Source organism: Lepidochelys kempii, chromosome 12 (genome assembly GCF_965140285.1).
Source record: "Lepidochelys kempii isolate rLepKem1 chromosome 12, rLepKem1.hap1, whole genome shotgun sequence".
NCBI classification, from domain to species: Eukaryota; Metazoa; Chordata; order Testudines; family Cheloniidae; genus Lepidochelys; species Lepidochelys kempii.
The window spans coordinates 30,925,568-30,939,128 of NC_136391.1; the positions used below are offsets into that span (position 1 = coordinate 30,925,568).

At 38.2% G+C, this 13,561-nt stretch overlaps 1 protein-coding gene across 1 annotated transcript in view; it reads left to right on the forward strand.

Annotated features, from left to right (window-relative positions):
- The window catches only part of VAT1L (vesicle amine transport 1 like), a 90,371-nt gene extending 78,329 nt beyond the window's left edge, over positions 1-12,042 (forward strand). The window contains exons 8-9 of the mRNA XM_073307987.2: positions 5,917-6,000; positions 8,925-12,042. Coding sequence (XP_073164088.1) covers positions 5,917-6,000; positions 8,925-9,023 — 183 coding nt within the window. The 3' untranslated portion in view covers positions 9,024-12,042. The remainder of the gene's footprint in view (positions 1-5,916; positions 6,001-8,924) is intronic.
- The last annotated feature ends 1,519 nt before the right edge of the window (positions 12,043-13,561 follow it).

The following is a 13,561-nucleotide window of genomic DNA, read 5'->3' on the forward strand; positions in this document are numbered from 1 at the left end:
TTCTACTGTTTTACTGTACATCTTTTAAGAGCTCTATATAAAATGTGTATTTCTTTTCATTAGACAACGTGCTTGGCTCTGTCGATTATGGCACAGTTGAAAAATTGCTGTTATTGTAATTATAACTGTGTTTTAAAATATATATACTTTTAAAACTTCCTATGGAGGTTTTGAAGTAAGAGTTGTTTAATTACTGTGCGTTCCACTGTGGTATATTCAGGCATTAGCCACCATGAATATGTTAATCCTATTAATGTCAACAAGATACATGATTGATTTCTCCAAATCGATTTCAAATGCCTCAAATCTTAAGGCATCATCACATGTTGGTCTTTCAGTTTTCATAATGTAGTCAAATGTTAGCGTAATTATTTGAATCATGTTAATATTTTCCCTACAACTTCAGAGCATACTAAAACAGGTGAATTGACTGGCCAACGTTCATCCAAAAAATCAACCACATAAAGGCCTACACATGGGATTTGGCCTGGGACATAGTGGATCTGTGTATGATTATTCTTATTACTCATGTAAGGGATCAGAGCTGGTCACCATGTGCAAGATAAGGGTTTTATTAATTAAAGGGTTTTGTGTTTTGACACAGGGAAGCTGAGCAGCATTCTGCTCGCAGTTGCCATGTGGTGCAGCATAGCTTCTGTGTTTGCATACAGCTGTTGACACAATCAATAATTGTCAGAATTCTCATTAGCACTAACATCCTTGCCTGGGGTGACTGGAGGCAAAATGAAGCATTAATGACCCACAGCAATCAGCAGTCCAGCAGGAAAGCCAGACAGCTGTGAACCAGTATTATGGGAGCATTGTATATATAGAAAATAATATTGGCTGTTTTTAAAAGTCCATGGTTTTGTATATAATCAGAGAAATTAGAGATGGAAAAAGAGCAAGTTGATGATCTAATCTAACCTCCTGTGATGCTGGATTCTTCACTAGAGGACATTTTTCCAGCACTTGGTGAAGTCTAGTTTTTTAAATGTCTCAGAGAGCAAACCTATCCCCCAAATGGATTTTCTAAATTAGGAATCCTGTTTTTAAAATGTAGCCTCATCCAGGTTCTCTTTGAAGAAATGTAGAGCTTAGATATCAAACAATGTCTACTGATCAATTCCAAAACTCCAGGACCAAAGACATCTGGCCAGTCTGGATTTCCCATTCACTTTTCTGCTTGGATGGTGTCTCATCTAATTTTTTGGAGTGCTTCTTTGTATAAATAACATCTGCATCTGAAGAAGTGAGGTTTCTACCCATGAAAGCTTGTTCTTATGTTAGTCTTTTAGGTGCCACCGGACTCCTTGTTGTTTTTGTGGATACAGACTAACACAGCTATCCCCTGATATCTGAGGACTCAGTGACATAATGTGTTGCTAAACTTCTTCACAAGAAGAAAGAGGAAATCTAATTTGGCAGGAGATGAGAGTATTAAATCAGGTGGTTTTCCACAAGCTGCAGTTGTTGATTAAAATGAGTGCCTTGACTTGGATGAGTAAAGAGGTCCTAAGTTCCAGATTGATTGTTTAGCTATGGTGGGCATAATTCATAGTGAAAAGATTTGAGGGAATGTGAAGTTATTAAAAAGAAAAGGATAATAACAAATAGTAAAGAGGATACCAAATCAAACAGCTCTGTGTTTTTATGGAGTATCCTAACAGAGACAACATGGTGGTCTTGGAGAAGATTTGATGCAGCTGTCAAACCTAAACCTCCAAAAAACACAGCTGTCATGAAACCTATTTCAGAACATCCTCTGACCTTTAATGCAAATGCATTTCTGCCCTTCCTCTTCTACCAAGGCCCACTGGCAGTAAGTGTTGCTCTTCTCAGCATGCTACACAATACAGATGGACAGAAATGGCTTTGATCCAACAGCAGCAGCTCTAAGCTCCCAACCATAACATCCCCCACAGGAAAATAAACTGGGGTAGGCTGTTTCACCGCATCGTGTGTGTGTGTGTGTGTGTGTGTGCGTGTGCGTGTGTATAAATTAAATAAACAAAAACTTTTGTTAAAAACAGTTATGGTTGCTCAAATGCATATTACCACCAACACAGCCCTTCCCAGCTACAATCATTATTCAGCCTTCAGTACCCTACCTCACCTACATCTACCATCTCACAATACACATTCATCCTCCCTCTGCTTCCCCCGCCCCCTAGCTATAGTTCTTGGAGTGGGAAGCAAGAGGGAAATATGTCTCCATCAGGCTGGACAGATATGAGAAAACTCAAAGGATTCATTTTATTGCAGTTTCCTACTCATCAGTATCTCTTCCTGCTACACAGGAGGACATGTTCATCTTCACAGGCACTGTACTTCTTTACAGCAGCATTGGCAGCCTTTTCTTATTCTCCTTGAGTGTGTGGAAATGTTCATTTGGTGCCTGATCTGAGCCGTGTAATGCCTCTGTGATGGTCATTGTGTCTCTGTTGAGCCTCTTGGGGTTAAAATCAATACCACAGTGGTAGTTTAAGCACCAAACCTAATTTGGGTCAAATTAGGCCCAAAGTGTAGGTTGTATGAAAGCAAGCCTATCGGAATGTTTCTATGGCTTCCTTATTCCAATGGAAACCATTTTTAAGTAAGTAAACATTCCCTTGCACTGTCTGCAACCCAAACACTCTTATCACTGTGTTAATGCACAAGAAGCAGACAATTAAATTGACTAAACCAGAAAAACAAAAGTGAATCTTACTTGTCTGTTTTGACTTTCTGAGTTGACAAATGCAGACAGCATACACTCAGCATGATCAGTGACCAGTAATTTAGGGACAAGAAAGTCTGCTTGGCCGCCGAATGCTACACAACTCCAGCAGTTCCTTGCTGGAGCTAATGGTGTACAGGCCCTGTGGATGAAATTCTACCAGGGTTCAGAGAAAGAGAGTCTAATGCAGATTATCACTTAAGCCCCACTTAAACTCAAGCCCGGTGAACTCAGCTCAAATGGGGTGATGTGATAAATAAGGCATGGGGCCTCTGTTTTGGACGGAATGTCACCAGGATGCACTGATGTGCAATTGAGAGGCATCAGTACAGATGGCTCTCATTTGAATAACTGTTATAATAAATACCAACAGCAGTGAGATCTAGTGGCAAAGAATGGCCTGGTTTTTCTTTCTCTAGCACCTTGAGGAAACAAGCTGCCGCAGACTTATTTAACAAATATGAACTTTTGGCACTCGAACACTGCAAAGTCTTCTACTTGCGTGCATTTTACAGCAGCTTGATTCAGATACTGTGTATCAAATGAAATTACATTGATACAGCTAAGGGCAGAACCGGGCCCATTGGCTAGGCAAGCAAGTTACAAATGACATTCTCATGTACAGATTTTGGAGTGTGACATTGCAGCAGCTCTTTCAAAGTTTCGGTCATATTGGGTTTGTTTTTTAATATTATTCTTAATTGCTTCACCTGGATCCTATATCCAATATTGTTTTTAGAAATTGTACTGTTCCCGTCTCCTCTGGCCTGCTGTTTGCATTCGCAAGCTACTTACGGGTATCCTAGAAACACACCTGAACCTTTCTCCAGAGTCTTAAACCTGATCCTGCGCATGGGGAAAAAATATGCTGGGAAAGCACATTTTCTCAAATTTGCCTCACTTAATGTGAGGTGGTGCAGATGATAATAAACGTTGTGTGTCCTTGCTTTCAGCATGACATTTCTGGTGATGAGTTTCACCTGGTGGGCAAATGTGTTTGCTGGTTCCTTCAGTTCTGTCCTATTAATTTGGATTATTTATATCGTTAAAGGTTTTAAAACATAAGGAAACTGCTTCTTCTTTAGGGAGTCTGGTGATTGTTCTTAAAAGAATATTTTCTGAAAAGAATTCCTAGGCTCACAGAACGTATCCTGCTCAGTACAGAAAGTTTAACAGGATAACTGGACTTACTGATCACGACACAGTTATGTCATAAAAGTCAGTGTGGTTCTATGTACACCATTAAAAGGTCACCAGTCTCCCTTTTGGTGAAAGCATCTGGGATTGCTGAAAAGAGGGAAGATTTCCAAAATTAAGTTACAGCAGTGTCATTAATTGGAAAGCCTTTCATATTGGTCGTACGTTTTGTTTCCATTATAAAGTACGTATTCATTCATGTTCTCACAGATTTTTAAAGTCTAGCATTTTATAATGTAGGGTACTATTGGGCAACACTTGGGTTGCAGAACTGAGAGTTCATTGGTTCCAATTTTCAAACATAGGGGTGGCATTTAATCAGGGATTTAGGGGTCCAGCTCTCATTGGATTTCCGTAGAAGTTGGTAGCCTTACTCTCTTAGACACTTTTAAAGTGCCAAGCCAAGATGTCTAAAGTTAAGTATCCATATTTGGGCCCTAATTGACCATGCTAAGTATCCAGGTCCTGAGTTATGCCCTTAAATGTAGTGCAGGGTTTATTTGTTCCTGGAGCAATGTTTAGTTTCAAACTTCTATGCTAGCCTGTTTAATAATGTAATAAAGCTATGTCACAGGTGGTAGGTCTTATTAACATATAATTCTGTGTTTTACTTTCTTGCTTCAACACATCCCATTATTCTGGCAAAAAAAAAATGAAGTGACAATGATATGAAACACCCTTTATATGCAATGTTCACAGTTACTGAAGTTTCCCACCATTAAAGTGAGGAAAGTGTCTACTCCTCTTCCAATCCTCGACCATTAAATAATGTCTACATTTTATGCATCAAATAGCCAGTAAAACACACACATGCAGTATTCCATTTCATCAACATACAGCTCCCATGAGTTCTGAAACTTCATACATCAAAATAAGCTCCTCTCCAACACACTGGTGAGCTGAGGGTTTTTTTGTTCCTTTCTCACACGCACTAATTACATTCAGCTGTTAAATGTCTTTTTTCAGTGGTATCTGAAGGACGCTAAAAAAAATTGGAAATGCACAGCGCTCATGCACTGAGGGTTAAATTATGACAATAGCCACAACTGGTGTAGCGTATGTAGCATTGCTCCTGCATGCAAAAAAGGTATTCATTGAAAACCATGACAGCTTAATTGAAAATATGGTAGTTGAATATATTACTATAATGAATACATTTAGTGAAACCAGTCTACTCACAGATGTTCTGCAAAGAGAAAAAGAGGCAGAATGAACTTTTTGTTGGGAATTACTGGCTGATCACTACTTGTAGCCATTAGTTTGCAGTTCAGGTGGCCACAGTATTTGTTATTTTTATTAAACTAGCACCTAGAGACCCTGATCAAGACAGAGATCCCACTGTGTTAGGTGCTATACAAAAGAGAATCCCTGGCCCTAAGTATTTATAATCTAAATAGACAGTGCCAAACATATAATTTTTTAGAGCTGGCCAGGAACTTTTTGACAAAACATGTTTGTTTGGTTTTTGTTGTTTGTTATGTCAATTCATTAAAACTTTTTACGGGAATGTACTGGGTTTGATGAAACTTTAATCAGAAGGGCCTTTGAGGTCCATGATGGAATTTCTGGTCAAAACCATAGGGGACAGCCAGTGAGAGAAAAGGTCACCTCAGAATAGCTAATGACCCACTGGTTAGGACACTTGCCTAGGCTGTAGAAGACCTGGTTTCAAATCCATGTTCTGCCTGATTTGGAGAAGGTACTTGAACCCTCCTAGATCTCCGGTGAGTGCCTTGAACACTGAGCTATTGACTATTTTGGCAGAGGTCTCTCTTTGGTTTTTTAATGAAAAAATTGACAGGTCTCTGTTTTGTCCCAACGAAGAACAGGAACAGTTTATGAAGTCACAGGATGGTAAAACTATTTCCTGTCTAGTTCTCCTCATTTTTCTTTGATGGACAACTTGAGCATCATGAAGAATAGCTGTCACTTTAGTATGAATATAAAATTCTGGTTTCTGTGTTACTAATCCTTGGAATTTAACATGTTTTGTCTTACAGGTGAAGGAGGCCATGCAGAGAATCCATGACAGGGGCAATATAGGAAAACTTATTCTGGATATAGAGAAGGCACCCACTCCACTGGTGAGTGAAAAGCATTGTGTATATAATAACTGTTCCATACAAATTACAATGTGTCAACAGGTCTTAGAGTTAATTATTTTGCGTGTGGTTTTCTACCAGATAAATATCACCTAAAGTGACAAAATCAAAACCATCACAATCTTTAATTTGTACTGTAAGGTACAGTACAAATTGTAGTTCTTGTTCTGAAAGAGATTTGCAGAAAATAGCCACAGCAGTTCATTTCATAGGTAAAATGGCCATCTCTGTCTCTCAAAATATAAACCAGTATTGCCTCTGGAAAATCTTACTAGATTACTTTGATTGGGGAAAAAACCACACAGCATCTATTTCTGTCTCTGATAGAAAACAAATAGCTGTTCCATGTAATACTAGATTGCTACATTAGTGGAGATAATGCAATGGATTGAAGCCAAACAGACCAAATCAACTTATCTTTACCTATAAACACAAGAGAGTACTCCCCTTAAAACCTGCATATCTGCAGAATTGCCTTCCCAGTGCCATACAAAGGAATATTTCTTGGGTAGGAACCAGCTAGTGATTTCTTTAAACTCTGTTGAAAATGCCAGGTATGCTGATATTTTGGGTAAAGTCATGCTTTGTAAGCTTAAATGTAATGATAATTGTACTTGTTACTGGGTAGCGCCTGAGAGAGAAGGAAAATGATGGATCTACTGAAACTAAATGTTGTGTTCAGACTGAGCGCAGCGCATCAAGATGCTGAGAATGAAAGGTTACAGAGAGTATTTGGTAGAGGGAAATCAGAAGGATCAAGCCAAACTTAGGCTGTTTACATTGGAAAGAGTAATAGAAGAAAAGCAGGAACAAATTAACTAAAGATGGACGTAAAATGCACAGTTTGGATTCAGATCTGAAGTTCTCCCCATTTGGAGAGAGGAGGTTTGGATGTGCTCTAAAATTGACCGCAAGTTACTTAATACTGTATATAACCCTCACAAGGCATCAGGAAACCTGACTTAAAGGCTATTGGAATCTCACACATGGAAACCAGACACTCTTTGAAACCAGACACTCAACTGAGTCCTAAAACTGTAAAACACAGCAGAGCAATAAAGAGTGAGAAAAGAGGAGGAGTCTCCAACATATTAAGCCATCTATTCTCTTGATAATGCACATGCCTAATTGCCATTAGTGTCTGTGGAAGCTACAGACTTAGAAAGTGAGAGGATATGTGATATATTTTCACAAACACTGAAGGGAATTCGTTCATAAATATGAGTAATTTCATAATGTCACTTGCGTGTCCATTAAAATAAGGTTGCGTTTATTTATTTCATTTCATTTGCATGGGGTTTCAAGAGCTAGCAACAATCTAATAGAGCAAATATAATTTTGGCTGGACTCCTTTTTTTCCCCCTCCAGAGTTTATAGTTATTCATTGCCCTTAGTTAGGGAACCCAAACTACAGTATGAACATTAGAGTATTTCATGATTCTGTTCTAATTCATAACAATAGAGCAATACTATTGCAAATTCATCTGCTACTCCGAAGGTAAGTGTTTAGCTGGACTTTGGCATCAGAAGTGGGATGAAGGGATCCATATGGACCAAGGAACTTCAAAAAGAGAAAAATAAGTTAGAAACAATAATCCACAAATATATTCAGAGCAGTAGGAGAAAAGTGATTGTAGCCATTTCCCCCAGGTTTACCTCTTATTCAAAGTTCTGGTTTTCAAAGAATGGAAGAACACATCGTAAAACTGCTTTCTTTCCCCAGATATGTTTCCAAGTAAGTTGTTTGTTGTGAAATTAAGGAGTCGGGTTCTTACTGCAATAAGCCATTCTAGGGTATGCATTATTAACTTATTAATACACCCCTCTGAGGCTGAGCCCACTAATGAACTCTCCATTGTGGATTATTGTGATCTCTGGCAGAAAACTAAGTCAAAGCTTGATGGTATTAATGTTTGGTTTTTAATTCCTTATTTCATTCAGGTTTAGAAAATACCTATAAAGTCAAATGAGGATTTCACCATGTACCAAGTAGGATAGTCTTAGTTAGCAAGACAATCCAGGATCCATGGTCTATTCAGATGAATGCAACGCTGTCTCGTGGAACATGTAAAATTAATACAATTCTGTTTGTGCCTGTTGACCTCAGCCAAATTGGAAAGATGCAATGCAAGCATCTGTTACATCTTTGGTTATTATATGCTGTGTAAATAGCATTCTTATCTGGAAAAAAGATGCTGTGCTCTTTAAATACTACTATGGATTAATATTTTGTGTGGTTATCTACAACCTGAGAAGTTCCCTCATTACACAATAGAAATCTAGCATCTGTCCCACCATTAAATTTTACATTGTATTTTCACTGTAATGATGTTGATTCAGTACCTATTTATCCTATGACAGCAAGTATACGCACGTTCACATGCCCAGTGGTCCTATACAAATTGGTCCTAATTTGTTTTTATAAAAAATAAATAACCATTCTGTGGGTTCCCAAGACATTGTGCCTCCTTGAATATTTGTAGGATTGGATGCCATCTATTAACAATCACCAAAGTATCTTGCTATTCGCTTTGGTGAGACAACTGATTCTGAAAGATTCATAAAACACATGATGGATGCACTTTGTGAACCTCCCACGCATTTTTCTTTCATATATGGGAGCCTTGATGTTATTTTGCTACGCACACCAAACTCAATTGCACAACTGTCATACATAGCAGCTCCTGATAAATAATTCAGCTGTGTAATCCTTTGGAGAATGGTTTATGATCTTACACTGAAATTGCTCTACAACAGACAAAGCTTTTGCACAGATAGAATGTGCATTTTCAGTTTTTAACAAAGTTTTATTTTTTTTAATATCATTTTATCAGGTGAGTCAAGCTAAAATTAAAATAGCTGAAAAACCACCGTAAACATCACGATTTCCTTCATTTTGTCCACAGATGGCCAATGACAGCACAGAGACAAGCGAAGCAGGAGAAGAGGAGGAGGACCATGAAGGGGACAATGAGAATAAAGAACGCATGCCATTCATCCAGTAACCCTTAGGGATGGGGGGAAACAGAAAGAGTGATTGAGTAGAAGAGAACAAGACTGGGAAATCTATTCTGTGCATCAGTGAACAAATGCTGTAGTACAGTGTGTGTTGTATTTGTCTGCAGCCAGCTGAGCTATAAATTGTTGATCATTGTTGTTTTGAACTCAAGTGCCATTCCTATCCAGTGCAGTATTATGACATTCCATAGTGTGACGGCCAATCTGTAGGAGTCCCATTGATTTTCTTTTCCTATCTAAAAGCCTTATTAATGTACTGTGTAATTTTAGATGGGCATCTTTCTTCATGTGAATTTGTGTAATGTTTTTTCAATTTGGAGATTTGTTTTTTTAATTCCCTGCCCATCGTCTGGTATTCTGCACTAATCAGAGGGAGGGCTTTCAGTTTGTGGACTTTCAGTAAAGAAGGTCAAAACATAGCATTTCTTTATGAGACACAAATAAGAGGCAGCAAAGAAGACTGATTCTGTTTCCCTGAATCATGCTACTTCATCTCATAAACAGTTCTGTCTTAAGTTTTAAAAAATACCTCATTTGTGAACCTCGATAATATATGGTAGAGTCTGAAAGAAAATATGCCGGAAGTCATTACTAAGCGTCTTTGATTAGTATTGTATAACCACATTAGTCATCAGCACTACAAATTAAATGGAAATTGATGCATGGTGCCAAGTTTCATGCTTACTGTTGATCACCCTATGTACCATTCCCTTATATTACTTTCAGGAAAAGTCAATGGGCCACTTTTTCTGCCCAGTGCTTCTTAACCATATGAAACTATTACCAAATTTACTGTTGATTCAACAGCACCTCTTCCCAAGGTTTAATTTGAGCTGGCTGTGTCCAAAAACTGAAGCAACCGTATTCTTAGTGATATATAAAAGCTGGCTAACAGTAGGGATCATTGTTCAGCACATGGAATAGATGTTATTTTGTTGGCTGATTTTACACTTCTGAAATCACTAATGGACTAATAAGCTGAGTAATGGTGCCGAACTCCTACAAAGATTAATCAATTTGCTCACAAATCTTAGGCCTCAATTCCATCATCACTTATGCACATGAATGACTTTACATAGGTGAGTAATCCCGTTGCAGATCTGTTCCCTTGCATAAAGTTAGTCACGTGCGGAAATGTTTGCAGGATCGAGCCCTTAAGAACATGTAGCGTATCTACCTCCCAGTAATGGAAATGAAAACAAAACATGACACTGAAATAAATATGCTTGTCCCTATCTTCCATTTACCCAAGTAGCAGCTGGTCAGTTCTTCCATGGTCCTTTTTTATTTTTATTTTTTTTTAATGACCGCAGCCACTCACAGTAGAAGCAGTAAAGGAATGTCCAAGACTTCATATTCTGACAATCCCCTTTTGGATTTAATATCTTTTTCACAAAAGAAAACACATCTCCCAAATGCCAAGTTAGCTGATCTCCTAAACCTAGCAGCATTATGTCATGATCCAAGTGAAAAATGGGTTTCTCAGGCTTTTCTCAATGTGATGGGAAAGATAGGTCTGGATGACTTGTGTGTGAGGTTTCAGAAGATTCTTTCCTTTTTTTTTTTCCTTCCTCTTTTCCTGTTTAATCCATGCTGCCTGAGAAGTAGTGTCCATCTCTTTACTCTGTGTTCATGCAGTTGCTGCTCTAATACTAGTTAATTGTGCAAAATGTTCATTTGAAATGAGTTTTCTATGGGTTGAAAAAAAATACAAATTATGAGAAAAGCCAAATAGTCAGTTTACAGAGAAAAATGCCACAGAAAAAGCTGTTGTTGAAATACAAAACAGAATTTCAGTTTTTTATAGAATTTAATGCAGAACTTCAGCATAATTGTATCATCTTGTCATACCAGAGTTTATCTAAGGTATTAGTGCCATATTAGGCCCAAGTTTGCCATCAGAATACAGACCAAATGAATTCAGTGAGAGTTTTACATGCATTAGGACTGCTAAATTGGGCCTTTAAAGGAATTGCCATTTAATTTTTGTCACGTAAGATGACAACAGTAAGAAAAATGGTTGGTTATGTTTGTTTAAAAGTTTCTGGAGCAATTTTATCCTGCAACACACTTTAAAACATAATTCATGAGTTTTCATTTGACACCAAACTGAGCAATATTGCTCGTAACCCTGAGCTGGCAGTAAAGTGGCATTCCCAAGGCCTTAGATAACTAGGGCAAGCAGAATAACAAACCAATTCTTCTGTTAATACCACAGTATTGGTGGGACTGCACTTAAATTTCCTTTCAAGTCAAATAAAGATTAACGTTCCTAGAGTATCTGTAGAAATGATAGAGGACAATGATGAAAAGAAACCATTTTTCTCATTCTTTCTGGTTATTTTAGTGAGGCAAAAATACTTCTGATGCAACTAATGCCAATTTAGGGGCAGTTTCTGAGCTCCAAAACATCACCTTAAAGGGCTGGAGAAATTCCACTGGATACAATGAATTTCCTCCGGATCTACCTTCCCCTAACATGGGCTAACTTCTGCTCTCCATTGCACTGGTGTAAATCCAGACTAAGCAAAGGTCCTGTCCTGCTTCTATTGAAATGAATGGGAGTTTTGCAATTAGCTTCAGTGGAAGCAGTACTGGGCTCTGAGAGCAGAATTTGACCCACTAGCCCTAAGAGTTTACTGAAACTTCACAGAAGGTAGCATCTCTTTTGTCTGGCATGTTACAGGCCATTCAGAAGAAAATGCTAGTAGTTAGGCTGTTATTACTGAACAAAACCCTCTCACAGTCTAAACAAATATTTGCATTTACCACTTGCTAACTCTGTCAGTTAAACAACTTCTCCCTAGATAATTGATTGGTTAGAAATAAATTATTTCTCAATTTTGCCTTAAGGAACTGTGAAACCTTCTATTTAACTTAAGTCCGATTGAAGTGAACTGAAACGTTGTTTAATTGTCTTGTTGCTTTAGAGCTTTTGTTATATTGTGCCTACAAAGCAAATTATGTTTACATAAAGATATAAATAAAGTATTACGCATAGCATTACCCTGGACTGGTGTCACTCATTCCAGCATACTGCTCCTGTTTGGGAGCAGGCTACGATAGGTTAAGAAAAAGAACATTTTTATTGCAAAATACACTGGACCAGGGTCATTAAAACCAGCTGAAAACACTGCTTTTCAGACTAGTAACAACTCAGACATAAAATGTTCTATGATATTACAAAGAATTGGTATTTTTAACAGTCTATGCGAGTCTATGGATCAGACTATCCCAGCAGTATTTTCCTGAAGTGCTAGGGGGAGGAACCAGTGGCGGTCACAGCATGTAAACACCAACTCCGAGATTGTTCTCTCTCAGGTGGCATGGAGATAAATCTGGGCATGCACATTAAGATCAGAGGCATTTTTTTTCCCTTCAGAAAGTAATACGATATTTTTATGGGCTAACGGGCTCGGGTTTTTACCCCTCCTTCCTGATATACCCACTGGAGCTCTATTTAAGTCAGTTGAGTTAACTTGTGTAAGTGAAAGAACCACATACCTGGTTATGATCTGAAACAATCAGGACGGACTGGTTGGAAGGGAGGTCATGTGGCTCTGTGCACAGTATTGGGAATAAAAAGACCTGACTTCTATTTGCAGCTCTGCAACTAACTTGCTATATGACCTTGGCCAAGTCACTTAACAGCTCCCTTCCTCAGTTTCCTCATCAGACTCTGAGTTAGACAAATAGCCAATATAGTACTAAGGGAGTGTTGTAAGTATTAACTGGTCAATATCTGTAGAGTGCTTTGACTGTAAGTGCTATGTGTTATTCTGCAGGGTGTCCCTGAGGACATGAAACATCTCACAGCCAAGTTCCATCCACTCCAGGTGTGTTGATAAGACTATATAATCTTCTGAATGCATTCTTATGAGCTCTATGGATATGGCTTTGATTCACATCCTGAAGATTGGGTGTGCTTTTAATTATTGTGAAAGCCATCAGATCATTAGCACATCATATACATATACACACACCAGTGCTATTGATCTGATGGCTTTCACAATATTTTATATATAAACCAGTGATAACTTTATACACATATATCCTCTCAGCACACCTATTGGTGATTTTTTGATTTAGTAGCTCCATCAGAAGTCTCTCATGTGAATTTCCAGTTCTACATTGACTTCATTGCTAAGGTACCCATTTTAACTAGATGACTTTTTCAGGGTATTACTTCTTAATCCCACCTTTCCATGGATAGTCCAAATGACTTGACATTTCAGAATAAATGTCTTGCTGAAGGATTGTATGAAGTGAGGCATCCTTCTATCTAGTGAGTTCCTTTAAATAAGCTTCTTTGATCTAATGAATGCCTGGCATTTTCACCTGGTTGCTTAGATTTCAGATAATACTGAAACCTGTCTGTGCTGTGTCATGAATACCACCTCTGATTTTGGACTGCCAGTAGTATAGACAGGATTTCTACATTCCTTATTTGGGTTTTTCAGCAGGCTTTTTTGCCTGAAAAAGGAGGACAGGGGTTCCAGACCTAAGAGCTCCATTGATTGCTTGC